This window comes from Lepidochelys olivacea (genome assembly GCF_965140295.1).
Source record: "Lepidochelys olivacea isolate rLepOli2 genome assembly, chromosome: 9".
NCBI lineage: Eukaryota > Metazoa > Chordata > Testudines > Cheloniidae > Lepidochelys > Lepidochelys olivacea.
The window spans coordinates 9,620,696-9,641,133 of record NC_140419.1 but is presented as its reverse complement, the minus strand read 5'-3'; the positions used below and the strand labels follow the sequence as shown (position 1 = coordinate 9,641,133).

Genomic DNA, 20,438 nt, shown 5'->3' with positions numbered 1-20,438 from the left:
GAAAGAACCAGGCTGTGTCTGCTTGCTACCCTTCACACATTCACCAAACCTAGTTTTATCTAGCTAGGTAAAACACTAGATTCCCTCTCTCCCCCCCCACCCCCCCGCCACCTCTTTAACAAAAAAAACCCCAAACCCTTATATTTCTCTCAGTACTCTGCACCAAAACCACTTACCTGACAGATGTGAAGCATTTGGGCTTCAATCCTGTCTGGTTTTTGACAGCCTCATTCTTCTTACAGGTGATCATAACCCTTGTTTAGTTGCCTCAGCGAGAGCCATGTGCCTGACTGTTGCTCCATCTGCCATTTGTTCTCCTTAAAATAAGGAAAATCTAGAGACATCCGGCTAACATATTATTTGGAGCAAACTAAAAGGACTACTTCAGACTCAGAAGAACAGGCAGCAAACTCCCAGATGGGAGCTTCTACCTCTAAATCCCAGTTTGTCAGCATCCTCGGCTGCTGAGAAGTGACTCCAAAGACCAAGAGTGGTAAGAAGTTTGATCTGGCACCTACAGGCCATGAAGCAGCCACCAAAGACAGCTCAGCACTGATAGTTGTCCAAAGACAAGGTAGATCAGAGCACTAGATCATATATGGTTACTGGCACCAATCTTCCTTCCCTAAAAATGGGAAATTCGAGAGGCTTAAGAAGAACTATTCACCTTCACTTTCCTTCAGAGAACTGAACACAAAGCCCTCTCTTACTACAGGGATAAGTACTACTAGTCCAACTTCTGGCTCAGCACTGAAGGGCCCGAAGAATATCCTGGGCCCTGCGTCCAGTACAGATTTGTCAACCCTGAAAATGGCAGTTTGGACACTCAGGCTGGCACCAACAATCAAGCACTAATGGTTCTGGCTGACTTATTGCTGTTGGAAGTTACCTCCCCTAGTACCTTCATCCAGCACTGACTCCAACATCTAAGTTTATAGTACTCACATTACCTCACAGATTGGCACTGCCATTAGAGGAGATCTATTCCTCCTCCCACTCTCCTGACCAAATCATCTCCCCTCATGGCCATGGCTCAGCAGTCTGTCTTGGGATGACCTTGCCAGGCAATCTGAAGGCCTAGAGGTAAAATTACAGTCTACCACCCCCTAATGCTCCCCAGGTTCCCCTGGTCAGGCAGAGCTGCACAGGAAAAGGGGTAGGGGCATCCCAGCCCAGGATCCTAGGGGAAAGGGGGAAAGGGAATCGCTAGCTGGTACAACTACCCAGCTTCCCCTGTGCCACTTCCTCCCCAGCCCATTCTCCCCTGAGTTTGGGGCATAGTCATGGCACTCAGATTCCCTCTCAGCAGAGGATTACGCCTTCAGCCTCAATATTTAAAACAGTCAGTTGGGTCTTCCCAGCTCGCTTTCCAGTGTCCACTTGCTCCCCCTTAGAAGGGATGAAGAAAAAGGGGGTCAGGCATTGGCTGCCCAGTTGGGACTTACCCAGTCCAGGGTCTTCCCCTGTAAATTCCTCTGTCCTAGAGGCTTCAACTAGCCTATCCTTCCCACTCCTCCTGCTTGCCTCTCAGACTCTCCTTTTAAGCAGGCCCACCATTTGGAGCATGCTTTGCAGCTGCTGAGGGGCAGGGCCTTCTTGGCCCAGTACTGCCCCATTACTCTTTGAGTCTTAGTGAGGGGTCTGTAAACCCCATCACAATGTAACACAGCACTCAACAGATACAACAAATTCACAAAACACACATATTTAAAATGGCTGAAAACAATCTTTATTACAGAAACTCCAACAGTAGAAAAGTACAGCACATACATGATTTTCATAACTAGGTAATTATGTTGGGACCCATTGATAATGGCAGGATAACAGTTAAGGAGATAAGTCAATAAGCTAATGGTGTCTGTATTCTCAAGAAGTGCATTTAAATCTCCCACCCCTCTCCTTGCAGCTATTTGCAGCCAATTTTTATATTGGGCTTTATTTGCCCTTTGTGAAGGAAATAAAGCTTTGCATTATTATCTTATTGGCTTTTTGTCTAAGAACAAGTATGAGCTTGGTATAATATGTGATATGCCCTTTCTTGTTAGGTTGTATCTTGCATTTGCAGTAGGATGTAGTACATGATCTAGACTGTGATTTTTAGTTGAAGCCTAAGGGAGTTAGGGATTTTAGCAGGGTGTTTTTGTATCTAGTTCTATGATCCAACATTGTGTGCGAGATGTTGGAGAAGAGGTGGACTTTGGCAAGGAACAACTATGGCAAGGAGAAGCGGGGCCGCTCGGTTAGGTAGCATTGTCAGCACTGATGATCCGTTCAGATGAGAAAAAGCAAATAGTAGAAGAAACGGATTGGGTTAAGAGTGGTATTAGTGTGACAGCATGTCCAATATACAGAATATTATACGGTCAATTCTTAAAAATCTCACTGCATGTTACTCCTGTGCAACCCGTACTTTGTATGGAATGTTTCCTCAAACAATACATTTAGCAACAAAACCCTGCAACCAAGAGCCACTAAATCTGTAGATTTCCCCCCACTGAAGCTGGAAGCTCCTAAGAAACGCATATGAACAATTACTCAGAAGAGAAGCCACGCACCAAATATTAAGCTAAATTCTGGCAGGAAATGAGCATAAGTGCCTGCCAAAAAATTGCATGCAGCAGCTCAAGCAGCAAGTTTGCTGCCTACTCTTACTTCCCATAACACTCAAGGCAACACTTCCTGACCAAGCTATTGCCCCTACCTACATCTCTACTGCCATTTGTTCGTGCTTCTTGAAAACATCTGTTCCTGGGATTGAGTAGATTGGGTGCTACTGATTGTCAGAGAATGGGTTCACATTGAGGGCCAGATCCTCAGCAACTGTAAAGCAGTGAAGGTCCATTGACTCCTCAGCTGGTGTAAAAATCACTGTATCTGCACTGGCTTTTTAGTTTGTATAAGTGGCCATAGCGTCAATGGCTTCAATGACTCTTTGCTGATTTACACCAGCTATGGATCTGGCCCTATAGCTGCATTTGCATTGTACACTGCATCAGTGCCAGTTGGTACAAATCTATCATTTTACTCATTGCAAGGAAAAGGATTGCATTTAACTTTTTTTTTTAAATAAAAAAGACCCTTCCCCCCCAACACGGAAAAAAAACAAGATAAACATAAACTCAAACATTATTCACCACTAACAGTTTGATTTATAACTCTAGTCCAAAGTATGCAATAGAATGTATTTATTTTGCATCATCCATAAAAATGGCACAGGGCACTGCACAATGAAACACAGTTAAATTATCAGTAATCAAGACTAGTTAAAGCAAGAGTAAATAGGTCTCTCTTCAACTGGGTATCAAATGTTAAAAGACTGAATAGTAACAGAGTTTCCCAGGCAAGGAGCATAACAAGAAAATGCTCTGGTTCCCATTGATACAAGATTAAAAACGGGACAGACGAGGAAACCCAACATTTGAGATTCTAACAAATGGCTAGGAACATACAAGAAAGGAGATCAGTTAAGTATACTGGGCTGCAGCTATTCATGGCTTTAATTGTGAATAAAACAAACACAATGTATACATGCATAACTTTAGAAGGACCCAGTCAGAAAGGTTTACAGCCTGATCCCGTGAGCTGCTGTGCTCCTTCAGCAGCCCTCAGGATTATGCCCTTAAAATGCCAGTAACATGCTGGGAGAGTAATGGTTACATTGCATGTTCTTTGTAAATTCAGTTTTCAAATTTGTGCTCTTCCGTATAGCAACCCATTTCCTACGTATGATCCATAAACTGTGTTGTAAAAACAACAGTTGAATTTAAATAGGCCACTGAAAATCCTCTTTCTGAACACAAGTGAACTGTATTAAACCTGTTCCCCTTCTTCTCAGTTGCAGGTAGCTCAATAAACTGACCAGGTACTTGATTTCATAACTAGATACACATACTCTGGCGTTTTACATTGTTCTAACAGTGTTATTAGAAGGAAAATTATGGCAGACTTGAAATTCTAAAATCTTTTCATGAAATGATTCTCATTATTTATATGAAATTATTTTGATCTACTAGATTCTCTGGTACGCAGATGATTTACGCTTAAGGCAGACCGCATAGAGGATGAGTGCCAGGATGCCGGCGATAAAGATCACGAAGAAGCCAATCGCAGGAAAAATGATGTTGAAGTCAGCTGCACACTCCTCCACTAGAAGGGGAAAAAATATGTTAGGTAAAATTTAGTGATGCTGACACTGACTGAATCTGTCAGCCCTTCATGAAGTGATCTTTGAATACTGGAACATTAGAATCATTTGATCAGTTGTAGTCGTTTGAAAGGACCATATCTCTTCTGCTTATTACGCTACTTTACAATGATATCCAAGTACCTCTCCTTTTGCTGACTGGTTTTAAATTTAGTTTGATGCTTTTGTGGATTTAAAGGTGCTGCGAAATGGTCTTTCATTTTTACAGGCAAACCGAAAGAACATTTCTGGTAATGAACAGTTACTTTCATAGACAGATTTTAAGGTCAGAATGAATCATGATGATCGTCTAGTCTGACCTCCTGCATAACACAGACCAGCCCCACATCACAGCATCCATGTGGAGGGAATTTTTCTCCCTTAATGTGTAAGTGAGAAAGCAATTAATGGTTTAACTAAGCAGTAGTAAAATATCAAAACAACTTTTAAACTTTAAACAAAATGGGCCAGATAGTGATTTGAATTACCCTGGTGCAAATCCAGAGTGAGTCCACTGCAGTAAATGAAGTTACTCCAGATTTATGCTATTACTTAACTGATATAAAATTTTGGCCCAATGTTATCTATTTATTATTGCATTTTTTTCAAACTAAACTAAGTGATCAGGAATTCCTTATATAGCACGTTTTTCTAGACTCCCATCCTGCAGTCCTTATCCAGGCAAAACTCCCACTCACAGCAGAACGTAGCTCATTACCGTTATTAATAGGGAGGGTTTTCACTGTTCTCTTATTTTATACTGCTCTCTCATTTTAAAATATTTTCATATTTAATTTCTCCTCACTTTGATGTATTTTGTCACAGTGGGTTAGGTTTTTTGGTTTTTGTATGTTTGTCTTTTTAACTTTGTAAATCTTTTGTAAGATGAAGATTTAAATCAACCAAAACCCCTCACTTTAAAATCATCTCAAAATCAATTACTGTATATATCTCTCAATCACACAATTAGTAGGAAACAGAGACCAAAGCATTCCATACAGCATGCTTTAAAATTAAGCCAAATTATTTCCATGTGCAGATCCAGCACCTCAGTTTACAAGCATGAGATTCATCCTTGTGCAGAGGGCCTACACACCATTTAAGTCCCACAAGAATCTTCAAAATGTAGCTTAAGTGGGTCTTCATTTGTTCATAGACCTTTGTGGGCCTTCTGCAGTCAACACCATTTAATATTAAATATTCACCGATGGTGTGTTTTTAATAACCCGAGTGTCTTCCTATACTTAGGATAGGAGAAAGCATAGTATCATCATTACCTCAGCATGGCAATTGTTGAGTTTTATGGCAATCACTGTAACTATTCTGAATAGGAAGTGATTTTATTCAGGAGCTCCCAAGAGAAAACGTCTTAAATATTGGTCTCATTGGATCCCCGAGCCCACCTGAACTCACCCCTGCCTTAACCTACACATACACAGTAGAGTCTCAGGACACTACCCCATGTTTTCTGCCCTTCTGTATTAGATCTCTCTATGCTGTATTGTGACATGGGGTTAATACTGACATGCTTTTTATAGCCACAGATGGCTCATTCTATCCCCCTGGAGCCGACATTTTAAAAGAAATCCACTGTCTTAGATATATTTCTTTTTCCTTTTTATGTTTTTTTAAAAAATGGAAATAAAGCTCCCAAGAAAATAGAAAATTATCCAGCATTTAAAATCTGCCTCTGGAGTGGGCATCAAAGCAGCCCGATCTGTCTGTGAAAGTGCTACAGCACTAATATGTATCTCACATTGCCACAGCAGGGCCTGTTTAGCCAATGGAATTAGTAGGAAAGAGCAGAGACTAATATAATACTAGCCCTAATGCTCATAGGGTGAGTGTGCACATTTTTGTGGAGGGGAGCAGAGGCAACCTGTCCAGCCATGATGATTCTTGTCATAGAATCACTGAATATCAGGGTTGGAAGGGGTCCTCAGGAGTGCATCTAGTCCAAGCCCCTGCTCAAAGCAGGACCAATCCCCCTTCTGCACATGTGGCTTCCCATAAGAGCATCACTGAGCACTGGTTCTACAGAATCTCCTGTGAATATAGACTTAGTCCTGTGAGAGAGTGTCTTACATGCCCAATAGTTGACCATCTCCTTAGACCCTAACAGCATATCCCTAAACTCATCCATTTATCATTTGTTCTGTCTTCTAAGCACCCATAATTTTGTTGGCTCTTTTTCAGGAACACAATAGATCTTAAGTGTTACCTCTTCAACATATTGCATGCTAGCTTTAAACACATGGCCTCATCTCATTTAAAAATATAGCTCTTTGACTATAGATTTGACAACTGGAAGCCAAGATTCCCAAGGCCTCTATACTTGCTACGCACATTTTGAAGTGTGTGGGCAATTCAGATGCGTTCATATCCTCTATTTGGCTTTCTTCTGGAAATTAGCCCGAAGGCAAGTACAATGACAAACAATCCCAGAATGCTCAGGCCCAATGCAATAGGGATTGTTCTCCTGTTTCTGTCAAGAGAGCATTCTTCCTCTGCAATCAAAGTTAGAATATAGAGTATGCATTAGATCAAAACAACACACTCCTAGAATATATGCCAATGTAGATACTTTCAAGAACATAGCTACTGGGGACAACCCAGAACTCTATGTCATTGCTGAACTCAGTAGGTTTTTCTTTATGGAGGGATCACATCTCACAAAAACATACTTGCCTACTTGGTAATAGCTATATTCTTTGTGGAGAATCTGTTCTGCTTTATCACATACACACACACACACGCACAAAATCTGATACACATTTAGGGCTTGAACCTGTGGAGTACTCCATGCATACAGTGCCAGATTAAAAATAATGAGCAAGACTGGTATCTGACATGAAGGAGAACCTCTGCTGTGCAGCTTTCGGTTACTCCTGCCTAATAGTCTGCCTGGTGCAAAGGTTGCGGATCTCTCGAGACATCTAGATAGACTTACGTAGTGCTAGGGAGGAGCTGGTGGTCATGGTACATGTAGGTACCAATGACATAGGGAGGGATAGGAGAGAGGTCCTGAGGGCCTAATTTAGGCTGCTAGGTAAGAGATTGAAGTTCAGGACCTCCATGGTAGTAATCTCTGAAATGCTTCCTGTTCCACGTGCATGGCCAGTTAGACAGGCAGAACTGCCGGGTCTCGATGCATGGATGAGACGATGGTGTATGGAGGAGGGGTTTAGATTCATTAGGAACTGGGGAAACTTTGGGGAAAGGGGAGCCTATACAGGAAGGATGGGCTCCGCCTAAAGCAAAATGGAACCAGATTGCTGGCGCTTAACTTTAAAAAGTTCCTAGAGCAGTTTTTAAACTAAGGGCTGGGGGAAAGCCGACAGGTGTGGAGGAGCACATGGTTTGGACAGAGACATCCCTTAGGGAGGATCTATTAATGGAGATTCTCTATGTCCTAGAAGGAGGAGAGGATGGAAGATGATAAAATACAGGTAGGATCTGATGAGAAACAGTCAAATGAAAAAAAGTCCCATTCAATTACATCATGTAATGGCAGACAGCTAAAAAGTAGCAAGTTTTAAAAGTGCTTATATAGCAATGCTAGAAGTCTAAATAATAAGATGAATGAAATAGAGTGCCTCATATTAAATTAGGATATTGATATAATAGGCATCACAGAAACTTGGTAGAATGAGGATAATCAATGGGACACAGTAATACCAGGGTACAAAATATATTGGAAGGTCAGAACAGGTCGTGCTGGTGGGGGAGTGGCACTATATGTGAAAGAAAGCATAGAATCAAAAATGAAGTAAAAATCTTAAATGAACCAAACTGTACCATAGAATCTCTATGGATAGTAATTCCATGGTCTAATCATAAGAATATAGCAGGAGGAATACATACAGACCACCTGACCAGGATAGTGATAGTGACTGAAGTGCTCTGGGAGATTAGAGAAGCTATTAAAATAAAAAACTCAGTAATAATGGGGGATTTCAATTATCCCCATATTGACTAGGTACATATCACTTCAGGACGGGATGCAGAGATACAGTTTCTCGACACCTTAAATGGCTGCTTATTGGAACAGCTAGTCCTGGAACCCACAAGAGGAGAGGCAGTTCTTGGTTTAGTCCTAAGTGGAGCACAGGATCTGGTCCAAGAGGTGAGTATAGCTGGACCACTTGGTAATAGTGACCATAATATAATTAACTTTAACATCCCGGTGGCGGGGAAAACACCACAGCAGTCCAACACTGTAGCATTTAATTTCAGAAAGGGGAACTACACAAAGATGAGGAGGTTAGTTAAACAGAAATTAAAAGGTACAGCGCCAAAGGTGAAATCCCTGCAAGCTGCATGGAAACTTCTTAATAGAGGGTCAACTTAATAGAGTTAAGTATATAACTTAACTCACCGTAGAGGGTCAACTTAAATCTATACCCCAAATTAAAAAACATAGTAAGAGAACCAAAAAAAGTGCCACCATGGCTAAACAACAAAGTAAAAGAAGCAGTGAGTGGCAAAAAGGCATCCTTTAAAAAGTGGAAGTTAAATCCTAGTGAGGAAAATAGAAAGGAGCATGAACTTTGGCAAATGAAGTGTAAAAATATAATTAGGAAGACCAAAAAAGAATTTGAAGAACAACTAGCCAAAGACTCAAAAAATAATAGCAAAATTTTTTTTAATACATCAGAAGCAGGAAGCCTGCTAAACAGCCAATGGGGCCACTGGACGATCGAGATGCTAAAGGAGCGCTCAAGGACAGTAAGGCCATTGCGGAGAAACTCAATTAATTCTTTACATCGGTCTTCACAGCTGAGTATATGAGGGAGATTCCCAAACCTGAGCCATTCTTTTTAGGTGACAAATCTGAGGAACTGTCCCAGATTGAGGTGTCATTAGAGGAGGTTTTGGAACAAATTGATAAAATAAACAGTAAGAAGTCACCAGGACCAGATGGTATTCACCCAAGAGTTCTGAAGGAACTGAAAAGTGAAACTGCGGAACTACTAACTTTACTCTGTAAACTATCATTTAAATCAGCTTCTGGACCAAATGAGTGGAAGATAGCTAATATGACACCAATTTTTAAAATGGGCCCCAGAGGTGATCCCGGCAATTACAGGGTGGAAAACTTGACTTCATACCAGGCAAACTTGTTGAAACTATAGTAAAGAACAAAATTGTCTGACACATGGATCTACATAATTTGTTGGAGAAGAGTCAACATGTTTTTTGTAAAGGGAAAGCATACCTCAGCAATCTACGAGAATTCTTTGAGCGGGTCAACAAGCATGTGGACAAGGGGGATCCAGTGGATATAATGTATTTAAATTTTCAGAAAGCCTTTGAGAAGGTCCCTCACCAAAGGCTCTTAAGCAAAGTAAGCTGTCATGGTATAAGAGGGAAGGTCCTGTCATGGATTGGTAACTGGTTAAAAGATAGGAAACAAAGGGGAGGAATAAATGGTCAGTTTTCAGAATGGTAAATAGTGGTGTCCACCAGGTAAATAGTGGTGTCCACCAGGGGTCTGTACTGGGACCAGCCCTATTCAACATATTCCTAAATGATCTGGGAAAAGGGATAAACAGCGAGGTGGCAAAATGTGCAAATGATACAAAACTACTCAATATAATTTAGTCCCAGGCAGATTGCAAAAAGCTACAGAAGGATCTCTCAAAACTGGGTGACTGGGCAACAAAATGGCAGATGAAATTCATTGTTGATAAATGCAAAGTGATGCACATTGAAAAACATAATGTCAACTATACATATAAACTAATGGGGTCTAAATTAGCTGTTACCACTCAAGAAAGAGATCTTGGAGTCATTGTGGATAGTTCTCTGAAAACATTTATTCAATGTGCAGTGGCAGTCAAAAAAGCGAGCAGAATGTTGGGCATCATTAAGAAAGGCATAGATAATAAGACAGAAATATCGTATTGCCTCTATATAAATTCATAGTACACCCACATCTTGAATACTGCGTGCAGATGAGGTCGCCCCCCTCTCAAAAAAGATATATTGGAATTGGAAAAGGTTCAGAAAAGGGCAACAAAAATGATTAGGGTATGGAACGGCTTCCATGTGAGGAGAGATCAATAAGACTGGGATTTTTCAGCTTGGAAAAGAGACAGCTAAGGCGGTATATGATAGTGGTCTATAAAATTATGACTGGTGTGGAGAAAGCAAATAAGGAAGTGCTATTTACTCCTTCTCATAACACAAGAATTAGGAGTCACCAAATGAAATTAATAGGCAGCAGGTTTAAAACAAACAAAAGGAAGTATTTCTTCACACAACGCACAGTCAACCTGTGGAACTCTTTGCCAGAAGATGTTGTGAAGGCCAAGACTATAACATTGTTCAAAAAAGAACTAGATAAATTCATGGAGGATAGGTCCATCAATGGCTATTAGCCAGGATGGACGGGATGGTATCCCTAGCCTCTGTTTGCCAGAAGCTGGGAATGAGCAACAGGGAATGGATCACTTGATGATTACCTGTTCTGTTCATTCCCTCTGGGTCATCTGGCAATTGGCCACTGTCAGAAGGCCTCTTATGTGATGCTTTGAGTACAGTAGTTTCCTCTGATCAATTAAATCCTTTACATATGATCACAAATCATCACAGCTCAGCAGCCAATCCAGTTTACACCCAAAATATGCTAGTGTCCAAGTAACTTTCTTCCACTGTGAATTATGCCTAGTACCTTGGGCACAGCAGGAAGGAAAGATGTTGACTGTCCTCCAAGAAAGATAAAAGTCTCTCCATGTCTATGACATACAATACTAAATCACAGAGTGTTAGTAAAACTGTATGATTCTTTTTCCTGCTGTTAATCTTAACTTCAATTCTTTTTAACCTCCTGGTAATAGTGTCTGCATTGCTACAGGCTTTGGTGACCTGTGGCTTCGTTTAATCTTCTCAGCAGAGGGGAATCTTTACACCAGCAATATGTAACTAATCTGGAGCATATTCTGGAGTATAAAATGTCATCTATAATTCCAGAACTACCACACTGCTTATCCCCCCACTCCTGATCCAGTTCTTACCTGATCCTGTTGGTGGACTAGCTCGGTGGTTTCATCTGGTGCTGGGTGCCACTTTTTTTAAAAGTAAGCCTTTGGTGAATTCAGGACTGTATTAAAGCTACGCAGCTGCTGTAATCTACATTCAAACTCTCCACAAGTCTGCGGATGTCTGGATCAGGGATGTTGGTTTGGGGGCAACTCTGGGTTGTGAGCACTGAGAACTATTTCCAGTATATGGAAGTGTGATTCAAAAGTAACTTTTAGGGGTTTCCAAACAAACCAGAACAGGCCAAACTCCTCCCTAATGTAACTCCATTGTGGCTTATACAAAATCATAAGTATCTTGAAACCCACTGTCACTCCTGCTGGTGTTTTCTTTCTTCCTTTTTTTTTTTTTTTTAAAGATAAGCAAATCTGGTGCAATGGAAGTGAAACTGCACTGTCTCAGAGACGTGACGTAAGAAGGCAATTTGTGTGGCTGCTTTATAGAGCCAGCTTTCACTGGGGATTTTTCATGCATCATCTGCATATAGAACAGTATGTAACTTTGTCATAACTGTTTCTTAGCCATTGGGGGAATTTTTTTAACCAAAGCTACCTGCCTTCTGGCCTTTTGGCTAAGATCCAATATAACATCATTTTGGAGATGTCCTTGATTAGCAGGCTATCTCCTGTTATAGGGAGACAGACTATATGATCTAATAGGCCTTTTCCATGTGTTACCATACCAAAATCCCAGGTCTGAATAAACCTCTTTATTCTTTTGGGTAGTTCAGATCTGAATTTGGAGACCAACTATGATCCACATCAGCTCAGTTTTGTTGTATGGAAAAAACCTTTGTCAGAATGTGTTTACGTTAAAACAAATGCCAACTAAATCTTGCAAATTCAGCTTTAATTTTAAGAACTTTTAAAAATACATTGGGGGGGGGGGGGAAACGTGAAGAAGATGATGTCATAGGGAACTGCAGGGGGTCCATGAAGAACCCAGTATAGTAAATGTAGTGAAGTCCCAATCACTTCATTGGACCGGGCATGTTGTTAGGATGATGGAAGACACAACCAAACAAGGCATTTCTTGGAAGGACATCCTTGTGGTGTCCAACCTCATGACTAATAAGGAGAAGATGGAGGGATAACAGTGAGCAAAGTGTAAGAGCTTTTAATGTGAATTACCCTCAACTGGAAAAATATGCCCTTGACAGAAAGGGATAGGGACAAATTTTGAGAGTGACCAAGGTCCTCCATAGTCTACAGAGCCAGGAAGCAGTAGTAGAGAAAAACACACAGTTTCCCACTGTATTACCTTCTATGCATAATGAGAAGTACTAGCCTGCCTGGAGGAGGAGGAGCTGAAATGCTGAACTAACAAAGGAAGAACAACAATTTAGTTTTAACAGAGTCAAAAGAGAAAATTAGACAGGGAAGGGGAATCAAGGAAATGATCTTTTGAAAGCAAGTAGAACATCAGAGGGCAAAGGAAGAGCTATGCGCCTTTTCTTTTAATGTGTGTAAATGGCAGGAGAAATGAGAAATCTGCTTGACTGCTTAGGTTTGGGTATGGTGCCATTATCATAGAATATTAGCACCTTATATGAATTAAAAGCAAAAGACAATAGTGATCATCCTTTCTCTTTCTTCTGAGTGGGTAGCACTAAGCTACTCGACTGGTTTGTGTTTGCATGTCTGTATACAAGAGGAGCTTGTTCAAGGAAAGCCAACTTGAAGAGATGAGCTTTGCATTTAGTGTTGAATATAGGCAGGCTGGTAGTCATTCTTGCTGGACCTTTTCTGATAGTGAGTTCCATAGTCTCTAGGTCAAGACCTACTAAAAGTTCCATCTCCTGCATGCCACAGGTGTTCCCTACTGGATGGCAGTTTCATCATTCCAGTGAAGTGGAGCTGTTGTGGGAAATCTTGGTTCTAAAGGGATAGATGTTCTCCAAGGTAGCTAGTCCCAGAGACAGCTTTGACAACAGAGACCTTGAAATGGACTCTGTATACAATGGGTAGGAGGACAGGAAGCCAATGCAATGGTTGTAAATACATTTCTAGTAGCATTGGGAAAGCAAGAGGAGGTGGGGTATAGAACAGTCTCTGAGAGACAGGTATGGTCAAGGATGGTAAATTTTTAAGGATGAAGGGAAATAGAGCATGTTTATAGGCAGAGGGAAAGGAGCCAAAAGTCAAAGAGAGGCTTTCTGCTTCATGCCCTGGCCTGAAGTATGAGTGGGAGAGACCGATGATACCAACAGCTGGCAGGTGGAAGCACTGGGGAAGCAGTTTGCCTTAGAGAGCCATTACTTTACATTGATTTTCCACATATTTAACAGAGCCACCATATCTCCAGCCTGCCAGCCCACAGTGAGAAAAGCCTCCTGGCTACATTAATAACATTGAAATGCTATCCAGTTGCAAATCTTTAGCTTCTGGAGCCACAAAATAAGCCTGAATGAGCTAACTCTCTAACATACCTTTCCCAAACTGGTTACCAACAATGGTAAAGGCTTGGAGTTGGGTGTTAACAGTGAGCAGCTGGAAGTTGTCTGCCAGGTTCACCATCTGTTTGCTGAGACACTTAAATGAATTCCCCATCGTAGCTGTAAACAGCTGCTTGCTTGTAACATTATGCCATGAACCTGGAGGCCACAAAGAGAGAGAGAGAGAGACAAATTGGAAGAGACAATAACTCTATGGAAACATTTCTGAGGATGAGTGGTGGCTGATTCTAAAGAGCCTTTGTTCCACAACGCTTTGGGAGGGCAGTAGCCACTTCTGTGGGTGCATATTGGAACAGTCTTTGTGTCACAATGTTTATCAGCCCCAAAGATGTTTTTTAATGGCTGCTTTAATGAGCAGACCTTGGGAAGATGAGAGTTTGGGATGGGTTTGGAAAAGCACACAACAATTCACATGCTTCTTCAAACCTTACCTGAAATTCTCTGTGAAAATTGGCACTGAGGGTAGCCCTAGATAGGCATGTCCTTTGGGCCTGCTCCTTCTTTCCCTTTTGGTGTTATTAATCAGAAGTAGCTCCATTAAAGTCAATGGAATTCTCATACGTGAGAAGATAATCGAGCACATAAGCTCAGATCCTGAAAGGCATGTAGGCACCTAACTCCCATTTAAATAAATACCTTTGAGGATCTGGGCCATAGTCTCCAGCACTATCAGGACACCCCTGCTTGAATGATTACTTTAGTTTCATTCTTTTTCTGTTGGCCAGAGAATAACAAGCATGAATCACAAGACTAATGAATAACATGTGGGTCAAAAATAATAAGGAAAATATATAATGATGGTGCAGGATTCATCACTTTGACTAAATAGCATTCTCTCTAGAATTGTTTTCCATGAGTTAGCACTTCACATGTCACTCATTTATGGTAAAGCTGTCAGCACCAGGCCTGTGTGAGAAAGAGAAAAACTTGGGTCTGTTGTGAAGATGGGTCAGAGACAAAATTACAGATCTTGACACCAAGAGTTATTAAAAAAGAGACTGGGTTAGGATCCAAATTTTACAATTGGTTCTTATATTTACACTGGGCCAAACCAACATGCCTGACATGACCACTCCTACACTTTGAGGTGTTTGGAAGCTGTATACAGATCTGAATTTCTGTGGTGTGTGTGCTTGTTTCTGGTTTATAAGTCACAACATTTCTGGTTTACAAGTGACAAAGTTTATAAGTCACAAAGTTTCTCTCTGGGTGCAGATACAAAACTTTCCCAAAGCTGAGTGGTATTTGGGTTTGGACCCTTCTCCAGTCTATATCAAGGACAGTTGAGAGGTATAGGAATGAGTTGGAGGCACAAGTAGGAAAAAATAATTGTGATGAGTTAACTGCAACTTACTAACATCTTTTTGATTTTTAAACCATAAAAGTTTAGGTAGAGGCTAACTTGAAAGAGTGACTAAAATACAGTCACCTATCAGCAAAATCATGGCTCTTAAGCTAAGGCAGCCTAAATCCACCCTCAGATATGTAGACCCCAGATATGCAGAAAACTGAAAATAACTGATAAGAAAAAAATCACAACAAAATTAAATCAAGAATGGTTTGGAAATGAAATTAACACTGCGAATATAAAATACACAAACACTTACCCACGGAGTGTATCTTTAAGCTGGCCTCAACTGTACTGATGTAATAGATTCTATCTTTCTGCAAAATAACAAATGAATATCATTAGCTGCCATTGCGCCTTAATGTTTGTGAAATATAATACACCGTATACTGCAGAACAGGGAAGACAAACCCAGCAAAATGGACTCACGGAGGATATGAGAAGAAATAGTTATTGTCTTGCTAAACAAAGCAGGTGTTTTGTGGAAGAAACTTAAATTCCATTGCCCTGTGGTGCTTCGAGATTATTATTAATTTTCCAGATGCTTTACAAAAGCAAAAAGTCACAGGGCCAGGTTATCATCTGGTATAATTTCAGTTCTATTGATTTCAATGGAGCTGTGCTCATTTATAGTGATTGAGAGTCTGGCTAACAGTCCCGGCCCTGAAGAGTTTAGATTCAAATTTGACACAACCCATGAGGGTCATTAAAAATAAACCAAGGGTGAACGAGGAAAAATGGGCTAAGGTAGCAATGATGAGATCACACAATTATTCAAGATGGGAACATATCAAAAAAATCCTCCCATCAGATCCTGAGACTCAACTCCCTCAGCCATAAGGACTTTATTTTAACATTCTGGTGCCGGAGTCTGGTACAAGCACCCTGCCATATACACTGCAGCTAATGCTTAGTTCAGTTTAAGTGGATCATGTGGGTGTGATTTGCAGGTGTTGTATGTGAGTATAAGCCATATATTTTCATATGCAGTGTTGTTGTAACCGTGTTGGGCTCAGGATATTAGAGACAAGATAGGTGAGGTAATATTTTTTATTGGACCAACTTTCGTTGGTAAGAGAGACAAGCTTTAGAGCTTACACAGAGCTGGCCTGAAGAAGAGCTGTGTAAGCACCAAAGCTCGTCTCTCCCACCAACAGAAGTTGGTCCAATAAAAGATATTATCTCACTCTTGTGTCTACACATTCCCCTGTCATTTGTGGTAGTCGCATGTAGGTGAGGGTTCAGCAAGTTTTTCTATTACACAAGTTAATAGGCACACGATGAGACCTTTTATTTTTCTACCCAGGTTCTGCTTTTATACTTGGAGGGAGAATCTCCACACTGCTGTCTTTAGTTGAATTTATGTATGACTTACACAGAGCTGAATGGTGGCTTTAAATCAGTCTCACGGCAGCAGCTCCTGGATTCAAGGTGCTTGGGACAGGATGTCTGCAACAATTTGTGCATTTCCACTGTGAGTAGAGATCTCCTCTTTCCAGTTTGGGTTTTGCTTACCTTCCATTCAGTGTAACAACAATTTCAGATAGAAGCACATCGCAAAACAAGAGAGGAAACTGTAACAGGAATGTTCCTTTCTATAACTTCTGTAATTGCTCACACCTCCCACAAGACCAGCTTGATTTCACAGGCTTGCAGCTTTGTGGAGTGGAAAATACCTGATATTGTGACAGCTGACTGTGGTATTTTCAGCTGACCATCCTGCATGGGTATTGCACTAAAGCCTGGTGGAGTGTGATTGATTGCTCTGCCCTGGAATCCTCACGGAAATGAGAGTTGTATCTTATGAGGCTATTCCCAAGGAGCAATATTTTAAATGATAGAAACACAAGTTTCAGGTTTAGAATTTGGACCTCCTCTTGCAGCCCTGCTGCGAGGCTGAATTACTAGTGGCTTCAGCTACAGCTCTGTATGGAAGGACTGGAGGGTTAGACTGCTGGATAATTGCCAGCTGGCAACTATTCTCCTTTTGTGCTTTTCCTTCTCGAAGTAAGGAGAGTCTTAAGGCTCACAGGTTTCACCAACAATAATAGAAAATGTGTGAAACTCCATAGTCAGAAAAAGAGGAAAAATTATACCATGGCTCTTTCTATAGCACTGAAGATTTCAAGCCCTTTACAAATGCCATTTACACCTCATAACACCTTTGTGAGGGAAATATTAGAATGCCTATTTTACAGATGGTTAAACCAAAGTATAAGAGGGCTAATGATTTGCACAAGATCACACAGCGAACCTAGGAATGTTGACTCCTAATGTCCCACTCTAATCACTATACTCCAGTGAGAAGCAGTTGTCAGTGAAGTTCCTAACAGACAAGTGTCCATATCACAAATAAGTTGCCATCTCCATTAGCAACCTTGCATTCTGTCCAGACATGGGACCAATTCTACTCTGAGGAATAAAACATCTTTTCTTACTGAGCATATGATTGGTACATTACAGGCCTTCCTGTTTTCAAACCCTGTGCAAGGACACCTGCATGTGGGTTCATAGAAGCAGCTACTCATTTATCTGTCATCACATTTCAGCACTGCAGACATGTGACTTGAGGGTTTGATTCTGCTCTCGGTTACACACTGATGCAAATCAGGAGTGACTGGAGCTATACAAGCATAAAATAGGGTGACCAAACAGCAAGTGTGAAAAATCGGGATGGGGTGGGGGGGGTAATAGGAGCCTATATAAGAAAAAGACCCAAAAATCAGGACTGTCCCAATAAAATCGGGACATCTGATGACCCTAGCATAAAACCAGTTTGCCTGTGACCAGAATCAGTCCTTGAGAGTCTGAAGGTTGACTGTACCAGACTGAAACTGTAGCAAACTGAGTTCTGAACAGCTCATATTTCAAAGCCCTGACACCCTTGTGAAAGCTTATCTTTAAGTGAAGGATAGATTGTGCAATTCTGTGCCATTAATCTCATTGTTCTGGGGGTGAGAGCATGCACTACTCTTAAGGTTTCATATCAGTATCCTTCGTGCTGCTGCTCCAGCTGATGCTTATATGTACTTGAATCACAGGACTTGGTCTAAGGATCCTTGCAGGGTAGGAATGCAGCTCTCTGAGTGCAAGGAGAACACATCCAAAACAAACACTTAAAATATTAACCGATCCTTTATTTTCAAACATTTACTTTGTATATTTTCCTTTGCCTCACATTTATTCCTCTTTCCTCTGCAGTTTTAGAAATCTGTCTCCAGTCAACCAAGGGAGATGGTTATTCACCAGAATCTAATATCGTCACATTAGCCAAATATTAACAACTTTGGGCAAGACCCGTAGATGGTATAAACTGGCATTGCTCACTCCAATGTCTCCAACAGACCTATGCCAATTTACACCAGTTGAGGATCTGGCCCTTTGTCCAAAGGTGAATTGTGAATGTTGGATGATTAACCACTTGCATGTTCCCTAACACAGCTGTTGCTAATGGGGGCCTAGGATGATTTCCCTGACCAGTGTGGAGGACAGAGATATTCTGTCCTGGAAGACTCATTGAATCAAAATCAAAGTTTTGGTTTCACCCATTTAATAGGTAAGGTTCAGCTATGAAGCTCAGACCCAAACCCAAATGTTTCCAAAGTTCAGGTGTGTTCAGATTTGGGCCCCTCTTCATGTAACAATCTTGTGGGTTTGTGAAATTAAATCACAGAGGCAGTTGATGATGTTTCAGTTTTATTACAGTCTCTTTTCCATTTTAAAGACCTTTTGTCGACTGCCTTGTCCATTGCATTCATAGTACAAACTTCTCTTTGTAGCACTTCTGGTGTCACGGCACAATCCCTGTTGGCCATCATAGAATCTATTCCCTCTGCACACCAAAACCCTAGGCATGGGTGTCCCATATAAACCAGAGTCCCTTGTCTCTTTAATTGAGGGCCCAGTGCCAGATTCCTGACATTCACACAGATGTATTTATTCAGAATAACATGGTCACTGACATGCCATACTGTATTCTACATAGATGTTTGGAATAGAGATGGCCCCAAACTAAACCCCGGACCCAAACACCTCTGAAGTTTGGTGGTGGAGGAAATCTGAATTTGCAAATGTCTCCTCTCTTTATAATGGGCCAAACCAAAAATTCATGTATAAAAAGCCCCATATTTTGAGCTGTGTGAAATCCACATCCAGGTTTTGAGTGATACCCTGTTGTAATATCAATACTTCGCCTTTCTCTAGTGCCTTCAACCAGAGGATCTCAGAGCACTTTACTGACAATAATTTATTGAGCATCAGAACACCCTGTGAAGTCTTTGCAGATGGAGAAAATGAGGAACAGGGAGATGAAATGACTTGCCCATGATCATGCAATGAGTCATTGAGTGTGCTGGCTATAGAACCGAGGAATTGAATCCCAATTCCCCAGCTCTGACCTCTGCCTTGCTGTAAAAAATTAGAGTGCAACAATTACCTTTACAAAGGTGAAGCTTATAAAGCCTCCGTTAAAAGTTAAGTTCAGATTTGATTGCCGATTTCCACAGCTTCCAGATGTTTGTGTGATGCTGGGATCAATATTGAAGTATCCCTTCTTCTGCTGTGGAGACAAAAAAAAAAATTCCAGTGTAGCTCAGTTAGAGACAAAACAAACAAAAAAAAGAAATACACAGACACTTAAGAGCTTTCTGAAATCGAATCGATGAGTCTGGATCAATAGCCTTGCGGTTGACTACCATGCAAGAGACCTTGGGCTGCATTATCCAGTCTGATCTCATACTTCCAGGGACTTAGCACTGCAGATTGCTCTGCGTGTCCCTAACATCATTTCTGCAGACCTGAACTCTAATCTGATTTGGGTCCCTTTAAGGCTGAGAACACTTCAATCTAACCCTCTGTGGACCTTTCTCACATAATAAAACAATGCATCGCCATCTGGTAAGGAGATACCCTGGAGCAGAATAGGTCTGCAGGTTAGAAACAGGGTCCTTTAGTGGTGTGAGGCGCTATGCTTAGTTTTGGACCATAGTGAGTAACATATACTTCCATCTGCACTTAGCAGTCATCACATTTAAACAACATTTAGAATCAAAATGAAAAGGTTTACAATAGTAAGGATTAAAAACACAAAACAAGAAACCATTTGCTTTGGAAAGGATATAAATTCCAATGATTCATGGTATAATCCAAACCTCTACCTAATGGAAATTAGGACAACCTTTTCCATATGGGCAGGTTATTCTGTAACCAACTAGTATGGGGTTTCTTGCATCTTCTTCTGAAGCATATGGCCCTGGTCACTGCCTGAACCATTGGTCTGATCCTCCTGGCAATTCCTATGATTCTACAATATCAAAGAGCCCAAATCAAAGACTTCCATCTTTGAAACACTAATTGATAATTTCTCATCTCTCTTATGACTCTCCAGTTTAAGCATCTTTTTAAAACAA

At 41.0% G+C, this 20,438-nt stretch overlaps 1 protein-coding gene across 2 annotated transcripts in view; it reads right to left on the bottom strand.

The window, feature by feature from the left end:
• Positions 1 to 3,180: 3,180 nt before the first annotated feature.
• Positions 3,181 to 20,438, bottom strand: part of LAMP3 (lysosomal associated membrane protein 3) — a 32,382-nt gene continuing 15,124 nt past the window's right edge. Inside the window, exons 3-7 of one of the 2 annotated variants that reach the window (XM_084638658.1) lie at positions 19,466 to 19,588; positions 15,290 to 15,347; positions 13,656 to 13,820; positions 6,530 to 6,690; positions 4,039 to 4,146 (exon numbers count right to left, since the gene is read on the bottom strand). In XM_084638658.1, the coding sequence (XP_084494784.1) occupies positions 6,551 to 6,690; positions 13,656 to 13,820; positions 15,290 to 15,347; positions 19,466 to 19,588 (486 nt within the window). In that variant the 3' untranslated portion in view covers positions 4,039 to 4,146; positions 6,530 to 6,550. Of the gene's footprint in view, positions 4,147 to 6,529; positions 6,691 to 13,655; positions 13,821 to 15,289; positions 15,348 to 19,465; positions 19,589 to 20,438 lie in introns of both variants that reach the window. The other variant, XM_084638659.1, reaches the window with a different exon arrangement.